The 15,823-nt window shown below is 51.3% G+C and overlaps 1 protein-coding gene across 1 annotated transcript; it reads left to right on the forward strand.

The window, feature by feature from the left end:
* Positions 1–9,528: 9,528 nt before the first annotated feature.
* ATP6AP1 (ATPase H+ transporting accessory protein 1) lies at positions 9,529–15,714 on the forward strand. Its single transcript, XM_049767054.1, has 10 exons — positions 9,529–9,711; positions 9,957–10,083; positions 12,465–12,539; positions 12,706–12,899; positions 13,071–13,111; positions 13,519–13,604; positions 13,794–14,032; positions 14,422–14,472; positions 14,557–14,788; positions 14,918–15,714. The coding sequence occupies exons 1-10, from the start codon at positions 9,566–9,568 to the stop codon at positions 15,125–15,127; spliced, it is 1,401 nt and encodes a 466-aa protein (XP_049623011.1). The 5' UTR covers positions 9,529–9,565; the 3' UTR covers positions 15,128–15,714.
* Positions 15,715–15,823: the final 109 nt, after the last annotated feature.

The following is a 15,823-nucleotide window of genomic DNA, read 5'->3' on the forward strand; positions in this document are numbered from 1 at the left end:
AGAAGCCACTATCATTTCCATGCTCCCTCCTGGCTTCAGAGCAAGCAGTATTGATTGGGCCCAGCTCACCGAAAGCCTTGAGACTTAGAACTGGTCATGGGGGTGGGAGCCTGTGATGTGGGGCAGATCTCTTTGGAGGAATCGAGGTTAAAGTTGTCTTTTGCTGGGTTTGTTTGGGGGTGACATCCACTGATGCTCAGGGCTTACTCCAGGCTCTGTGCTCAGCTATCATTCTGGACAGAGCCTCCAGTTTTTACATAGTTTATGGTCCACCCAAAAAGAATTCTAAGGATACCCGAGCATGGAAGGAAATGAAACACTAATTAGCATAAACAAGAAGAGCTGAAATCCCTGCCAAAACAGGGAAAACTTTTAAATAAGTCTCAAGCAGGGGCCAAAGTGGTGGCGCAAGTGTTGGTTGTTTGCCTTGCACATGCTAACCTAGGATGGAAAGTGGTTCGATCTCCCGGCATTCCATATGGTCCCCCAAGCCAGGAGCAATTTCTGAGCGCATAGCCAGGAGTAACCCCTGAGTGTCACTGGGTGTGGCCCAAAAAGAAAAAAAAAGACTCAAGCAAGGGGCTGGAGAGAAGTCCAGCAAAAAAGGCCTTTGCAATATGCGCTTCTGATCTGTGTGATACCCAGCACCATAGCTGCTTCCTGGGGCCCCTGGGAGTAAGCCCTGACCACTGCCAGTGTAGCCCCCCCCAAACAAGAAAGCACTGTTATAATTGAGGTGGGAGGGAAAACTGGAACCACAGAAAAAAGCCAGCAACTAAACTGGATTTAAACTTAATGGTGGGGATAGGGGTTGAGAAACCATGGGATAAGGCATTTGCTGAGCACCAACCACTGTACCCAGGCCCCAAGCACCTGCCACAGGGCCACTATGCAAAGCCAGGAGTGCTCCCTGCTGTGCTCCCCCAATCTGGCAGCAACTATCAGGGGCCAGGATTGTGACGATGCTGGATGGCCCATGGGGACAGACAGGGATGGTGCTCTGTGGCCCGCATTACTGTTGAGTCAACTCCCCACTGCAGTGACGGCTCGGTGACTATGAACCTGTATTTTTTTTTTTGGTTTTTGGGCCACACCTGACATTGCTCAGGGGTTACTCCTGGCTGTCTGCTCAGAAATAACTCCTGGCAGGCACGGGGGACCATATGGGACACCGGGATTTGAACCAACCACCTTAGGTCCTGGATCGGCTGATTGCAAGGCAAACACCGCTGTGCTATCTCTCCGGGCCCATGAACCTGTATTTTTTTATTTTAATTTTATTTTTTTTTTTTGGTTTTTGGGTCACACCAGCGGCACTCGGGTTACTTCTGGCTCTGCACTCAGAAATCTCTCCTGACAGGCTCGGGGGACCATATGGGATGCCGGGATTCGAACCAGGGTCTGTCCTGAGCTGGCCATGTGCAAGGCAAACGCCCTACCGCTGTGCTATCAGTCCATCCCTATAAGAACATAATTATTAGAATACCAGTATTTTGGTTTTGGAGACACGTAGCCATGCTCAGACTTCTTCCTGACTCTGCACTCTGGGATCACTCCTGGCAGTGCTCAGAAGACCAGATGGTGTGCCAGGGATTGAATTTGGGTCAACCAGGGTCAAATTTCTTGCTGTGCTATTGCTTTGGCCCAAAAGCTATAATTATTTTTAATCAGGAAAAGGCTTGACAATATGACCATGGGGCAAGGCAAAGCACTAGGAAATGAATGTGCAAAGCTTTTCGTGTTGAGGCAACCGGAAACCCAACAGCAGGCCATAGTGGTCATAGCCTTCACTTATGCTCACCCTTGACAACACAGTAGTGACAACTTGGGGCAGTACGGAATATGGTTTTCATGTCTTTATTTTTGTTTTGTATTTTGCCACACCTGGTGGTGCTCAGGAATTACTCCTGGCTCTGCTCAGAAATCACTTCTGGCAGGCTCAAAATACCATATAGGATATTGGGGATTGAACCGGGTCCATCTGGGTCTGCCGCATGCAAGACAAATGCCCTACCACTGTGCTATTGCTCCAGTCCCGGTTTACATAACTTTAAAATCTTATTTAGGGAACTTAGATTACACCTGGGGATGCTCACGGTTTGCTTACTCCTGTCTCTGCTCAGGAATCACTACTGGTGGTGTGAGGGGGGGCATTTGCCCTACCAGGGATCAGATTCTAGATGGCTATATTCAAGGTAAGCACCCTAACCACTGCACTGTCTCTGAGTAGGATTCTTTTCCCCTCAACAATTCCCACATCAAGAATTCAATCTGGGGGCCCGGAGAGATAGCACAGCGGCGTTTGCCTTGCAAGCGGCCAATCCAGGACCAAAAGTGGTTGGTTCAAATCCCGGTGTCCCATATGGTCCCCTGTGCCTGCCAGGAGCTATTTCTGAGCAGACAGCCAGGAGTAACCCCTGAGCAATGCCGGGTGTGACCCAAAAACCAAAAAAAAAAAAAAAGAAGAAGAATTCATTCTGGGGCCGGAGAGATAGCACAGTGGCGTTTGCCTTGCAAACAGCCAATCCAGGACCTAAGGTGGTTGGTTCGAATCCTGGCATCCCATATGGTCCCCCGTGCCTGCCAGAAGCTATTTCTGAGTAGATAGTCAGGAGTAACCCCTGAGCACTGCCGGGTGTTGCCCAAAAACCAAAAAAAAAAAAAAAAGAATTCAATCCAAGGGGCCGGAGAGGTGGTGCTAGAGGTAAGGTGTCTGCCTTGCAAGCGTTAGTGTAAGACGGACCGTGGTTTGATCCCCCGGCATCCCATATGGTTCCCCCAAGCCATGTGTGATTTCTGGGCGCATAGCCAGGAGTAACCCCTGAGCGTCAAATGGGTGTGGCCCAAAAACCAAAAAAAAAAAAAAAAGAATTCAATCCAAGGTATTCTGTTTATGACTGACCCAACTATGAACATAATTGTAATTATGGTGCATAAATATTTATATTAAAAGAATTCAATCCAGGGGCCAGAGTGATAGCATAGCGGTAGGGCATTTACCTTGCACGTGGTCGATCCAGAAAGGACCTTGGTTCGATCCCCCCAGTGTCTCTTATGGTCCCCCAAACCAGGAATAACCCCTGAGCATCACCAGGTATGGCCGAAAAGCCAAAAAAACAATTCAATCGGCGAAGGGGGATGGTGCTAGAGGTAGGGCATTTGCCTTGCACACACTAACCTAGGACAGAACGCGGTTCGATCCCCCAGCATCCCATACAGTCCCCCAAGCCAGGAGTGATTTCTCAGTACATAGCCAGGAGTAACCCTGAGCGTCACCAGGTGTGGCCTCCAAAAAAAGCAAAAAAAAAATTCAATTTAGGTCCAGAGATAGCACAGTGGTAGGGTGTTTGCTTTGCATGCAGCTGATTCTGGATGGACGGTGGTTTGAATCCCGGCATCCCACATGGTCCCTTTTGCCTGCCAGGAGCAATTTCTGAGCACAGAGCCAGGAGTAAACCCAGAGCACTGCTGGGTGTGGCCAAAAAAGTAATGCAACTTAATCCACAGCTGAAGTAATAGCGCAGTAGGCAGGCCACTTGCCTTGTACACAGGCAATCTGGATTCAAACTCAGTTTCGATCTTATAGGTACCCTATAAGATCCCCAAGCCCCACCAGGAGTGATCCTGGAGTGTAGAGTAGGAATAAACCTAAGCACTGCTGTCTGAGGCCCACAAATAGCAAGAATCCAAGCCAAGGAAATGAACTGTCAAATAGCTTATTGAGTACCAGATACTGGAAGGTGCCCTGCATAAGTATCTGCTGGATTTCTTTTAGATCCATGTGATCCACCAAGAACTGTTTCCTGGAGTTCAATTCTTATATCCAGGAAAAGAATGCTGTGTTCCCCACTGTGTTTCTATTACATACTCTTCATAAATATGATTGGGGGCTCCAAGTAATGCTCCAGGAATCTGTGGACCCCACCAGTGAGTCTCAGGCTACTGGATCAGGCAAGGCAGTACAAGCACCCTAGCCCTTGTGGTGCACCACCAGGGTAGCACCTGGCAATGTTTGAAAGACCATGAGTACCAGGGGTCAGATCTGAATCAAACACCTGCTAGGCAGGCCCTAACTGTTTTATTTTTTATAATATCTTTATTTAAACACTTTGATTACAAACATGATTGTAGTTGGGTTTCAGTCATAAGAAGAACACCCCCTTCACCAGTGCCACATTCCTATCACCAATGCTCCTCATCTCTCTCCTCTCCCCCCCACCACCTGTATTCGAGACAGACACTCTTTGTGGTGAGCTTCATGTCGTGAGCAGGTCCTTCTGGTCCTCATCTCTGGGAATAATTTCAATAATGTCTTTTAATTTTCTTTTTTTTTTTTTTTTTTTGTGGTTTTTGGGTCACACCCGGCAGTGCTCAGGGGTTACTCCTGGCTCCATGCTCAGAAATTGCTCCTGGCAGGCACAGGGGACCATATGGGATGCTGGGATTCGAACCGATGACCTCTTGCATGAAAGGCAAACGCTTTACCTCCATGCTATCTCTCCAGCCCCGTCTTTTAATTTTCTTAAAACGCATTAGCTGTTATGTCCCAGCTCTCATCTTAAAAACATTTTGGTGGGGCTGGAGCGGTGGCATGGTGGTAGGGCATTTGCCTTGCATGTGGCTGACCCAGGACGGATCTGGGTTCCCCTGGCATTCCATATGGTCCCCCAAGCCAGGAGCAATTTCGAAACACATAGTCAGAAGCATTACCGTGTGTGGCCCAAAAACAAACAAAAACCATCTTGGTGTGCCAGAGAGACTGGCAATAAAGGCATTTGCTATACTTGTAGTTAACCCAGCTCAATCCACAGAAATACATATGGTTCCCCAAGCAATGTAAGGAATGGCTTCTGAGCATAGAGCCAGGAGTAGTTTCTGACAACCACCAGTCACCCCAATTTTTTGACAATCCTATTGAAATATACAGAATTTGTTTTTTGGGCCTCACCCAGCGGCACTTGGGTTACTCCTGGCTCTGCACTCAGAAATCACTGTTGACAAGCTCAGGGGACCATATGGGATGCAGGGGATCAAATACAGGTTGGGCGCATGCAAGGCAAGTGCCATACCTGCTGTACTATCGCTCTGGCTCTGATTTTTTAAAAAAGGTTTTTTTTTTGGTTTGGGGGCCACACCCGACGATGCTCAGGGGTTACTCCTGGCTATGCAGTCAGAAATCGCTCCTGGCAGGCAATGGGGAGCATATGGGATGTCAGGGGCATTGAACTGCGGTCTGTCCTAGGTCAGCGTGTGCAAGGGAAACATCCTACTGCTGTGCCACAGCTCTGGCCCCAATATATGGGATTTTTAAGTCCAGGGCTAGAGGTGCAGAGAGCTTAAGGCACTTGCCTTGTGTGGGCAGACTCCAATTCAAACCCCAACACCACATGTTCCCCTTAACAGTTTTTTAGAACTTATTGTATTACTGTAAATCACAAAGTTTACAAAACTATTCATGATTTAGTTCCAGGGTTATCCATCTCTTTACCCAGTGTTCCCAGTTTCCATCCTGGCCTCAACCAGTCTCTCTGGCAGTCACTTTTCTGCCTGTTTCCCCTTTAGGCACCTTGGCTTTGCAATAGGATTACTGGTAGGTATCACACATATCACTTTATATCACGGGTCTCAAACTCTCGGCCTGTGGGCCATTTGCAGCCCTCCGTACAACATTTTGTGGCCCGCGGCCAGCCTTCAAATATTGCAGTATTTGCGATTATTCGCTTGCCAAATAATCGCAATAAAAATTGCATTAGTAAGAAAAGAATCGCATTAAACATTTGCATACCTCGAGCAGTTCTGTTCGGGGTATGCAAATATTTAATGCGATTTTTTTTTGTGTTTTTTGGGTCACACCCAGCAGTGCTCAGGGGTTACTCCTGGCTTCATGCTCAGAAATTGCTCCTGGAAGGCACGGGGGACCATATGGGACGCCGGGATTCGAACCGATGACCTTCTGCATGAAAGGCAAACGCCTTACCTCCATGCTATCTCTCCGGCCCCTTAATGCAATTTTTTGCAATGTTTTTTCTTACTAATGCGATTTTTTATTGCAAATATTCAGTAAGCGAAATCCCTTATGCGGATCTGCCTCACCCCGACTTTGCCTCCTGCAGCCCCCAGGTAAATTGAGTTTGAGACCCTTGCTTTACATCCTCCAGACCTTCAAGCATTTCTAGGAGTACCCCTGATCACAGAGCCAGGAGTATTACTTGAGCACTAGATGTAGCTAAAAAGAAATCAGGACTTTTAGGGTAACAGCAGAATTGCATAGTTAACCCCTTCTGAATCGCAGGTTCAGAAACCTGCAAGTTCAACTAAGGATGTTAAGTGCATAACACGTACGGCTTCTGCTTGCGTTAGCACTCCCTAAACATTAATACATAACACCCTCTGCCTATCTGTTACACTGAGAATGGGAATTATATGTCATCTGGAGATGATCTCAAGAACATGCTGCCGGGCCTGGAGAGATAGCACAGTGGTGTTTGCCTTGCAAGCAGCCGATCCAGGACCAAAGGTGGTTGGTTTGAATCCCGGTGTCCCATACGGTCCCTCGTGCCTGCCAGGAGCTATTTCTGAGCAGACAGCCAGGAGTAATCCCTGAGCACCGCCGGGTGTGGCCCAAAAACCAAAAAAAAAAAAAAAAAAGAACATGCTGCCTTGCAAAGGGACTCTCTGGTCCATCCATGGGCTTTGGCATCAGAAGGAGCAGGGCAGGAGAGTCCCTGAGCCAATTCCCTGAGGATAAGGTGGAAAACTGTATATAGTACAGAGGGAGCCCGTATGGACCTAGGCAGTAGCACACTTGTGTTTTGGGGCTGGAGTGATAGGACAGCAGTTAAGGCAATTACTTTGCATGTGGCTGACCTGGGTTCGATCCCAGGCATCCCATGTAGTCCCTTAAGCACCACCAGGAGTTATCCCTGAGTGCAAAGCCAGGAAGGAGTAAACCCTGAGCACTGCTGGGTATGGCCCAAAGTGCAAAACACACACACACATATGTGTGTGCCTGTAGAATACTTGTTTCTCATGCCTGAAGCCTTGAGTCTGTCCCTGGTACCAAAATAATTATTTGTGTATGTCTCTGTGTGTGTTACACCTGTCGATACTCAGGGGTTTCTCCTGGCTCTGTGCTCAGAAGTCACTCCTAGCAGGCTCGGGAGACCGCATGGGATGCTGGAATTAGAACCAGGGTCTGTCCTTTGTTGGCCCCATGCAGGGCAAATGCCTTCCTGATGTGCTATCGCTCCAACCCCAGTACCAAAATAATTCTAATTAGAAAACGAGAGGTTGGGGCTGGTAGTATAGCAGGTAAGGCACTTGACTTGCACAGTCGCCCTGGGTTCAATTCCTGGCATCTCATGTGTTCCCCTGAGTACCACTAAGACTGATTCATGCATGCAGAGCCAGGAGTAACCCCTGAGCAACTCCAGGTGTGCCCCCTCCTAAAAAAGTGTCAGGGAGATGACTTCAAGGGCTGGAATACAAGCTTTGCATGTAGGAGCCCCAGGTTCCATTACCTGCACATCATAATCCCTAAATCACCAGCAATGACCTGAGAATAATGTATGGTGAGTAGTCCCTGAGCACTGCTGGGCATGAGCCCTAAACTGATACCTAAATAAATACTAAATAAAGTGCTCTCAGTCCAGAGAGGTCAATGGGAGAACGAAAAAGCTGGTAGCATGGGTTCAATCCCTGATAGCACATGATCCCCTTAGAACTGACAGGAGTGACTCCCAAAGGTATCTATCGGTGTCCATTGTGTTATTAATTTGGGGGGTTACAACAGGCAGTGATGTGGGATCCAACCTGGGGCTCCTGCATGCAAAGCAAGCCTTTCAGACCCTGGAGACATCTCTTCAGACCTTTATTTTACTTTTGACTTTTAAATTAAGTTGCAGATCACTCCATTTCCTCCTAAATAAATGAGCGTACAAGAATATCCTTGACAGGGCCGGAGAGATAGCATGGAGGTAATCATTTGCCTTTCATGCAGGACAGTGGTTCGAATCCCGGCATCCCATATGATCCCCCGTGCCTGCCAGGGGCGATTTCTGAGCATAGAGCAAGGAGTAATCCCTGAGCGCTGCCAGGTGTGACCCAAAAAAACAAAATAAATAAATAAATGAAAGAAAAAAAAAAGAATATCCTTGATTTTTCGCCCCCTTTCATTTTTCATGTTTGTAATGATCAAAAGTGATGGAAAAAAAGATAATGGTGTTTTTTGTGTTTTTTTTGAGCCACACCCAGTGACACTCAGGGGTTACTCCTGGCTATGCACTCAGAAATCGCTCCTGGCTTGGGGACGTCGGGGGATCAAACCATGGTCCATCCTACGTTAGCGCGTGCAAGCAAATGCCCTACTCCGGCCTCTTTTTAGATTCTTTTTGTTTTGTTTTGTTTTGTTTTTGTTTTTTTGGGTCACACCCGGCAGCACTCAGGGGTTCCTCCTGGCTCTAAGCTCAGAAATCGGTCCTGGCAGGCTCGGGGACCATATGGGATGCCGGGATTCGAACCATCGTACTTCTGTATGCAAGGCAAATGCCCTGCCTCCATCCTATCTCTTCGGCCCCTCTTTTTAGATTCTTTTTTTTTTTTTTGGTTTTTGGGCCACACCCGGCGGTGTTCAGGGTTTACTCCTGGCTGTCTGCTCAGAAATAGCTCCTGGCAGGCACAGGGGACCATATGGGATACCGGGATTCGAACCAACTACCTTAGGTCCTGGATCTGCTGCTTGCAAGGCAAACACCGCTGTGCTATCTCTCCGGCCTCATCTTTTTAGATTCTTAAATCCAGTCTTCTTAGATCGAATCTTCTGCTTCTGTACTAGCAAATGCTGACACTATTGTTGCCCAAGTCTTCTGCTACAGTCCTGCTAAGTCCAAGAAACGTTTTCCCAAACTCACTTTACCTGCCTGCAGTAAGTTAACAATGACTCCAGGACCTCCCTCTGTCTGTCTGTCTGTCTGTCTGTCTGTCTGTCTGTCTGTCTGTCTGTCAGTCTGTCTGTCTGTCTGTCTGTGTCAGTCGGTCTGTCTGTCTCTGTGTCTCTCTGTCTCTCCTCCCTTCCATTGGAAGTGCTATGACTCCTGGTACCTTCCTGGGCCTGTCTCTCCGCCTTTCCATTGGAAGTGCTATGACTCCTGGTACCTTCCTGGGCCCTCTGTCCTCACCTGAAGTCACTTTCCCTTGTAAAATGCAAGGAACTTGACACGGGGCTAGAGCTGAGCCTTGCAAGTACAGACCAGTGCAACACTGGGCCGATCTCGCCCCACCTAGCTCGCCAGGTGGGATCCAGGGAAGCAACCAGCAGAAGCCGGCACAGGCGGGCTGGGAAACTGGCCCAGGTCGCCCCGCCCCTTTCACTTGGAGCGTGCGCAATTGGACATACAAAGGACCAACCAGTCACAGGGTCGCCCTGAGTGACATTAGCTTAGCCCAATAACCTGTGATCTAGGCAAACTGGCGTATACCCGGACCAATGGCGACGCGGGGCGGGGCTCGTGTGGGCGACGGTCACCTGATCCACAGCGGCGGCAGACGGGCAGCTGAGATCTCGGCGATGATGGCGGCTACTGCGGCTGGATGGGGTCGGGCTGGGACCAGGTGGGCCCTGGCGCCCTGGCAGACGCCGTGGCTGCTGCTGGTGTTGGTGGCTGTGGCGGCAGCAGAGCAGCAGGTGCCCCTGGTGCTGTGGTCGAGTGACCGGTGAGCAAGGCGGCCCGGGCTGGGGCGGGCAGCGCTGTGCGCCTCCGGGGCTGAGGTGCTCTCGCTCCATTCCCGGGCGGTCCTCGGCGAAACCAGGCCCAAGGGAGGACAAGTTTCGGGTCTGGTAGCTCCTAGTCAGTCGCCCGATTGGAGCTCTGGGCTCCCATCATTCATCTGGGGGACCCGGGTCTTCGATCTCAAGCCCTGCCCTCTTGCTTAACAACAGCACTTCTGCCCTCTGCCAGGCATTTGTGGGCTCCTGTGGCCGATGCTCACGAGGGCCACATCACCAGCGACATGCAGCTCTGTAACTACTTGGAGCCTGCCCTGACGGTGGGCCCTCGCAACGTGGTGCTCTTCCTGCAGGACAAGGTATATATCCGCCCCCAGCCATTTCCTTGCTCCTGGAGAGCAGGCAGGCCTGCCGGGCAGTCAGAATGCTGGGGGCCCATTCCCAAGGCGAGTTTTAGTGACCTTCTCTCAGGTTAGGGAGGTGTGCCTTCTCTGTTGGGAGGGCGCGTGGAAGGGTCAGTGGGAGTGGTGAGGGCCCTAAAATGGGCCCCGTGGGGTGGGAATAGCCAGTAGCCTAAGACATCCGAAGCGCTGCCTGACTGACTCTACACGAAGGGGATTGTCTATGCTACTGATGGAAGAGAAGACCGAAATGGAGAAGTGACTTGCCCAAGGTCACAGAGTGAATGAATGAGGGATCGTCCTAGGCTTCTGAGTGTGATGACCATAGTAGAGTTGTTAGAAATCAATCACTGACTTTTATCACACTCTGCTAAGTCAATGTCCTTATTTTCTTTGCTTTCCAAGGGAAATGGGGCTTGTAAAACGGCAAAGTTAGAAAAAAAATTCATGGTTTATTTTTTGTGTTTTGGGGCCACACTCAACAATGGTCAGGTGTTACTCCTTCCTGGCTTTGTGCTCAGGGATATCTCCTGGCAGGGCTTGGGGAAGCATATGGGGTGTGAGGGATTGAATTGGGCTCAGCTACATGCAATCAAGTGCCCTGCCTGCTGTACTATTTCTCCAGCCCCCAAACTTCATGGTTTTACACTGCACAACTGCTTCCTGCCTGAAGTCATTGGCCCTGCCCCACCCGACTTCCAAGTGTACCCAGAGCACAGTCAGCAGCAAGCTGCTTCCCTCCATCCCACTCTGCTCTCTGTGCAAGTAAAGGCCCCATACAAAGGTGTCGGGTGTGAGTGGGCATCTTTAGCCCCTCAAGGGTCTGTGTGGCGACTCTGGGCTTCTTGTGTATGCTCTGCAGGGCTGGGAGCTGTGCTGCCCACGGGCCGTGGGCCTCAGGAGGCGGCACAGAAGGCTGTTAGACTGGAATTTGGTTCTAGTCTGACTGCTTAATCTTTGCAGATGGATCTATCCCTAGATGTCATCCTCATCCCACTCTCCCTCCCTCCCTCTCTCTTATAAAGACACTGCCCCACATGTCAGGCTCTATTGAGCAATTCTTTTTATTTTTAATATGTTTTCAAAAGTGGTACAACTTTGTAGTACCTGGGATTGAATACCCATGCATCTTTCAGCCCTCTGAGTTATCTCCCTGGCCCCAAAGAACAATTCATAGAAGCCACCTAACACATCTGGGGAATGGCCTCCATTGCCTTCATCTGTTCCTTCATTTGTCTACTATGGGGTGTCTACTACATGTCTCTTGGTAAGTGCTGAGCACATAGGAGTAAGTGGTTACCAGCTTCATCTGAAGGAAGCAAAGGAGGTGACTGGGCCATTGGTAGGCGAAGAAAGTTCAGTCTTCAAAAGGAAGGAAGTGCTGGGTTTCTCTCACAAAGTAGGCAAGGTTGGGTCTTGTTGAGGGCAATGGAGGGAGCCATATAGCTCTAGGCAGAGGGCACTCAAGGAAGGAGAGCAAGGGGTGGGGCCAGGAGGCCTGGCTAGGAAAAAAGGTTGCCTGCTGCTTGCACTTCTTGGCTATCTTTGGGTCACATCAGCTGGTAGTCAGGGCTTCTGTGTCTGTGCTAAGGGATCACTCCTGGAAGGCATGAGGTGCTGGCTCAGTCATGTGCAAGGGAGCTTGCCCCCTCCCCCCACTATTGCTATAGTCTAGCCCATAATTGCAGTTGGAACTGTGGTTGAAAGCTATTGAGTTCAAGATGAGGAGGCAGGACTGAATCCACTGTACCCTAAACATGGGGAGGCTGTGCTCTGATAAGCATCTGAGCCCAGCTGGGATAAGCCAGTGGGAGCAGGGGTTCAAGGGCAGCTGAACCCAAGGTTCAAGGTTGCCAGACCCAGGATACACACAGGGCTGTTGCTGTCAGCAGACAGTTCTCCTTTGCTCTTGCTGTGGCCCCAGTCACCCCCACTTCCCTCTTCCCTGCCCAGTTCCATTTTTCTGTAGCTTACTGGGTTGACTCTTAGTCTCGAGGTTTGCACTAGCTTCCTGCTTGCTCATTCTGTCCCCCAGATGCTGCTGGGTCATCCACCTCCCCAGATTTGGACCATTCATATTTAAGCAGCATAAGCCTGTTTGACCCTGAAAATATATGTGGGGAGGGGATCAGAGTGACAATACTGCAAGTATGGCGCTAGTCATGCACACAGTTGGTCTATGCAGGGTGCCCCAAGCCGAGCCTGGAGTAAGCCCTAAGCACTACCTGGTGTGCCTGCCCCCTCCAAAAAAAAACCTCAAAAGGTGAACAAAAGAAAAACTGCATGGCAGTATGTGTGTCCTGGGCTCTGAGGCCGTTTCCTGCTTCCTGTCCCTCTAGCTAAGCATTGAGGACTTCACGGCCTACGGTGGTGTGTTTGGAAACAAGCAGGACAGTGCCTTTTCGAATCTGGAGGTGAGAGCTGCTGTCCTATGCCAGAAAAGGCTGAGAGTGCTACAAAGGCGAGGGTCTGGGCTGCTCTCCTCTGCTTCGGGAAAGAGGTTCGGTATGGGTGTGTGAGACTAGTCCTGTCCCACCAGGCTCTGGCCGCCTTAGCCTCCCTTCTTTCCCCTTGGCCTAGAATGCCCTGAACTTGGCTCCATCGTCACTGGTACTTCCTGCTGTCGATTGGTATGCGGCAAGCACTCTGACCACCTATCTACAGGAGAAGCTTGGGGCCAGCCCTCTACACGTGGACCTAGCTACCCTGCGGGAGCTGAAGCTCAACTCCAGCCTCCCGGCCCTGCTGCTCTTCCGCCTGCCTTACACAGAGAGGTAGGGTGGAGGCCTGGGGCTCCAAAGAAGAAGGAAGTCTGGGTTGTGTTGCTGGGAGACTGGGTGGGGGCTTCCAAGCAGGGTAATGAGGAGTGTGGAGGAGCAGAGGGGAGAGCAAAGCTGCTTGGCACTGGGGTAACTGAGGGCACTGACATGCTGGCTCTTCTGCAGCTCAGGACTGATGGCACCTCGGGAAGTGCTCACTGGTAATGGTAAGTGCAGGAGCTGGCCTTGAGCCCTGTTCCCCAAGGCGGCTCCCATTCCTGGCCAGCACATTGGTGCTGCTTGGACCCCTCCTGCAGTACTGAGTGGTGCTCTCTGGGCTCGCCTTGCTCTGTTGTACATCAACTTCTCCATCTGCTTTTGCAACACTGAGCTAGGGTTTGGGTACTGCTGGGGAGGTGTGAGAAGCTCTGAGATCTCCCACTGTGTCCCCACTTTACGAGAGCACTCTGTAGCAACATCAAGAGGGCATGGGTGGATTGAAGGGCTCGGGCAGGCTTCATGTGTCAGGGCTTCGGGTAGGATGCCTGCCACCACCTGGTCCCTCAACCATGGTTGAAGGCGAGCTACCTCCTTCCCTCTGTCTGACCTGCTTTTTGCTCCCCGCTTCCCTCAGATGAGGTAATCGGACAGGTTCTGAGCACGCTGCAGGCTGAGGATGTACCCTATACTGCAGCCCTCACAGCGGTCCGCCCTTCCAGGGTATGTGCCCTTTGGCCAGGGCTCTGGGAGCTGTGGGCACAAGGTGTGGGTGGGCCAGCCAGGGTGGGTGTCTTGGGCTCTAAGTTGGGGGGCTGAGTGGCCAGCTGGGCGAGTTGCTGAGTGTGATGGGCAGAACTGCAGCTCTGGCCTTGTCTGGAGCACTGAGGGGCTTGGTGGCTGTGTCTGCAGGTGGCCCGTGATATCACCCTTGTGTCTGGGGGCTTGGGACGCCAGCTGTTGCAGAAAAACTCAATGCCAGTCACCACGCACCCACCTGTGATTTATAATGACACCGACCCCAAGATCCTGTTTTGGGCCCAAAACTTCTCAGTGTCATACATGGGCAAATGGGAAGACCTGACCAAGAGCACCTTTGGGATCCAGGACCTTAACATGACAGGATCCTTTTGGAACGACACGGATGCCAGGTTGGGGGCTGTGTTCGGGAAGGCTCTGATGGATGGGGTGGGTGGGAGCGTAGGATGACTGATGCTTCACAGTCCTGGGGACCAATGTCTTCCCCTTGAGCCACTCCAGGGCAGCTCCAGTTATGGGGCTTTGGTGCCCTTCCTCTCCCTCCAAGCCCAACTCTATCTCCTGGGAACCCCCACAGGGGAACTAGAAAGTGCCATTGGCTAATTATGGGGGACATACTTGCTGGTTTCTGACTTGGCATATGCTTGGGCTCAGTACTGCCCTTGTCAGGTGGGTGTGGCGATAAGGGGCACTGCACGTGGGGTCCTCCTCAAATCCTGGCTGGAAGTTGCTACTGGTTCCTCAAGCCTGATACCAGGTCCCTTGGTTCTCTGCCTTGCAGGCTTTCGCTGACCTATGAACAACTGTTCTCGGCTCCTACGGTGACATTTACGTGAGTCAGGGCGGGTGTGGCAGTGGTCTGTGGGGCTCCTGCTTTTTCAGCTGTGTGACATCCCCTGCTCTGGGGATCCCACAGGTTCGTGATGACTAACCGCTTCTACCCTGTGTCGGCCCGGCACTGGTTTACCATGGAGCGCCTGGAGGTGCACAGCAATGGTTCTGTGGTCTACTTCAACATGTCTCAGGCCACAGCACCCAGCATCTACTCATTCCACTGCGAGTATGTCAGCACGCTGAGTGGGAACGGCGAAATCCTGGTGCCCAGAGTTCAGCCTTCTCACTGGCACATCCATCTCTGGGATTTCCAGGTATGAAGGTGGGAAGCAGGTGAGAGGGAGGTGCAGGGATATTACCTCACTTGGCTTGGGGCTATGCAAGACCTGGGAAGGTTATGCCTGGGCCATAGTGGAGCCTCTCTGACGTGTGCTCGTGTTCAGATGCAGGCCTTCAATGTGACCAACGGGCAGTTCTCGTATGCCAGTGACTGTGCCAGCTTCTTTTCCCCGGGCATCTGGATGGGGCTGCTCACCTCCCTGTTCATGCTCTTCATCTTCACCTATGGCCTGCACATGATCCTCAGCCTCAAGACCATGGACCGCTTTGATGACCACAAGGGCCCAGCCATCTGCTTGACCCAGATTGTGTGAACCCACGCCCTGGTGTCAGAGGGCCTGCTGGAGTCCCTCATCGTTTCCCACCCTTTCTCTCTTACTGTACCACACCACACTGTTCCCCTCTTCCCATCATAGCATGAACTTTGAGTGCCCCTCAGCCCCTCATCCCCTGGTCTAGCCACTGAGGGGTGTCCCTGAGGCCCGCAGCCCCTGCACAAACTGAGATGTACATATCCCACGTAGAGTAGGCTTGATTTCCCACTCGGTTTGGTTCCTGTGAGGCCAACCTGAGTATAGAGCCCCTCCCGCCCCCTCCTTATTTATTCACCTGGCGACATCTTGGCCCCTTGCTGTGTTTAGTGCTTTCCTGTGGCCCTGGCTAGTTCACTCAGGCTAGTTCACTAGGGCTCTGTGCTGAGTCTGCCTGGGGGATGGCGGTGAATGTGCATTGTTGCTTTGTGACGTCGTGCAAACAAGAAGCAATACTGGGGATACTTTCTGTGGACAGGGAAGGAAGGGCCCTCCAAGGCAGGTGGGCTGGGGGTGATCACTGGGCTTCTGCCATGTTCCGCCAGCCTGGAGTGCTCGTTGGTGTCCTTTCCTAATAAAATCAAGATGGGTCGCCACGCGTGAGCATCTGGTCTCTCCATTCCTCCTGCAGCGGGCAAGGGGGTCCCTGAACGCTGTGGCGACGACAATGGCCGCCCCCCTGCCCGCGGGGCCGCCCCC

The sequence above is a fragment of the Suncus etruscus genome, chromosome X (genome assembly GCF_024139225.1).
Source record: "Suncus etruscus isolate mSunEtr1 chromosome X, mSunEtr1.pri.cur, whole genome shotgun sequence".
Lineage (NCBI taxonomy): Eukaryota > Metazoa > Chordata > Mammalia > Eulipotyphla > Soricidae > Suncus > Suncus etruscus.

Coding starts and splice junctions, on each gene's coding strand:
- ATP6AP1 (XM_049767054.1), top strand. CDS start 9,566: ATGATGGCGGCTACTGCGGCTGGATGGGGTCGGGCTGGGACCAGGTGG. Junction 10,084..12,464: donor TGCTCTTCCTGCAGGACAAG/GTATATATCCGC, acceptor CTGTCCCTCTAG/CTAAGCATTGAGGACTTCAC. Junction 14,033..14,421: donor TGGAACGACACGGATGCCAG/GTTGGGGGCTGT, acceptor TCTGCCTTGCAG/GCTTTCGCTGACCTATGAAC.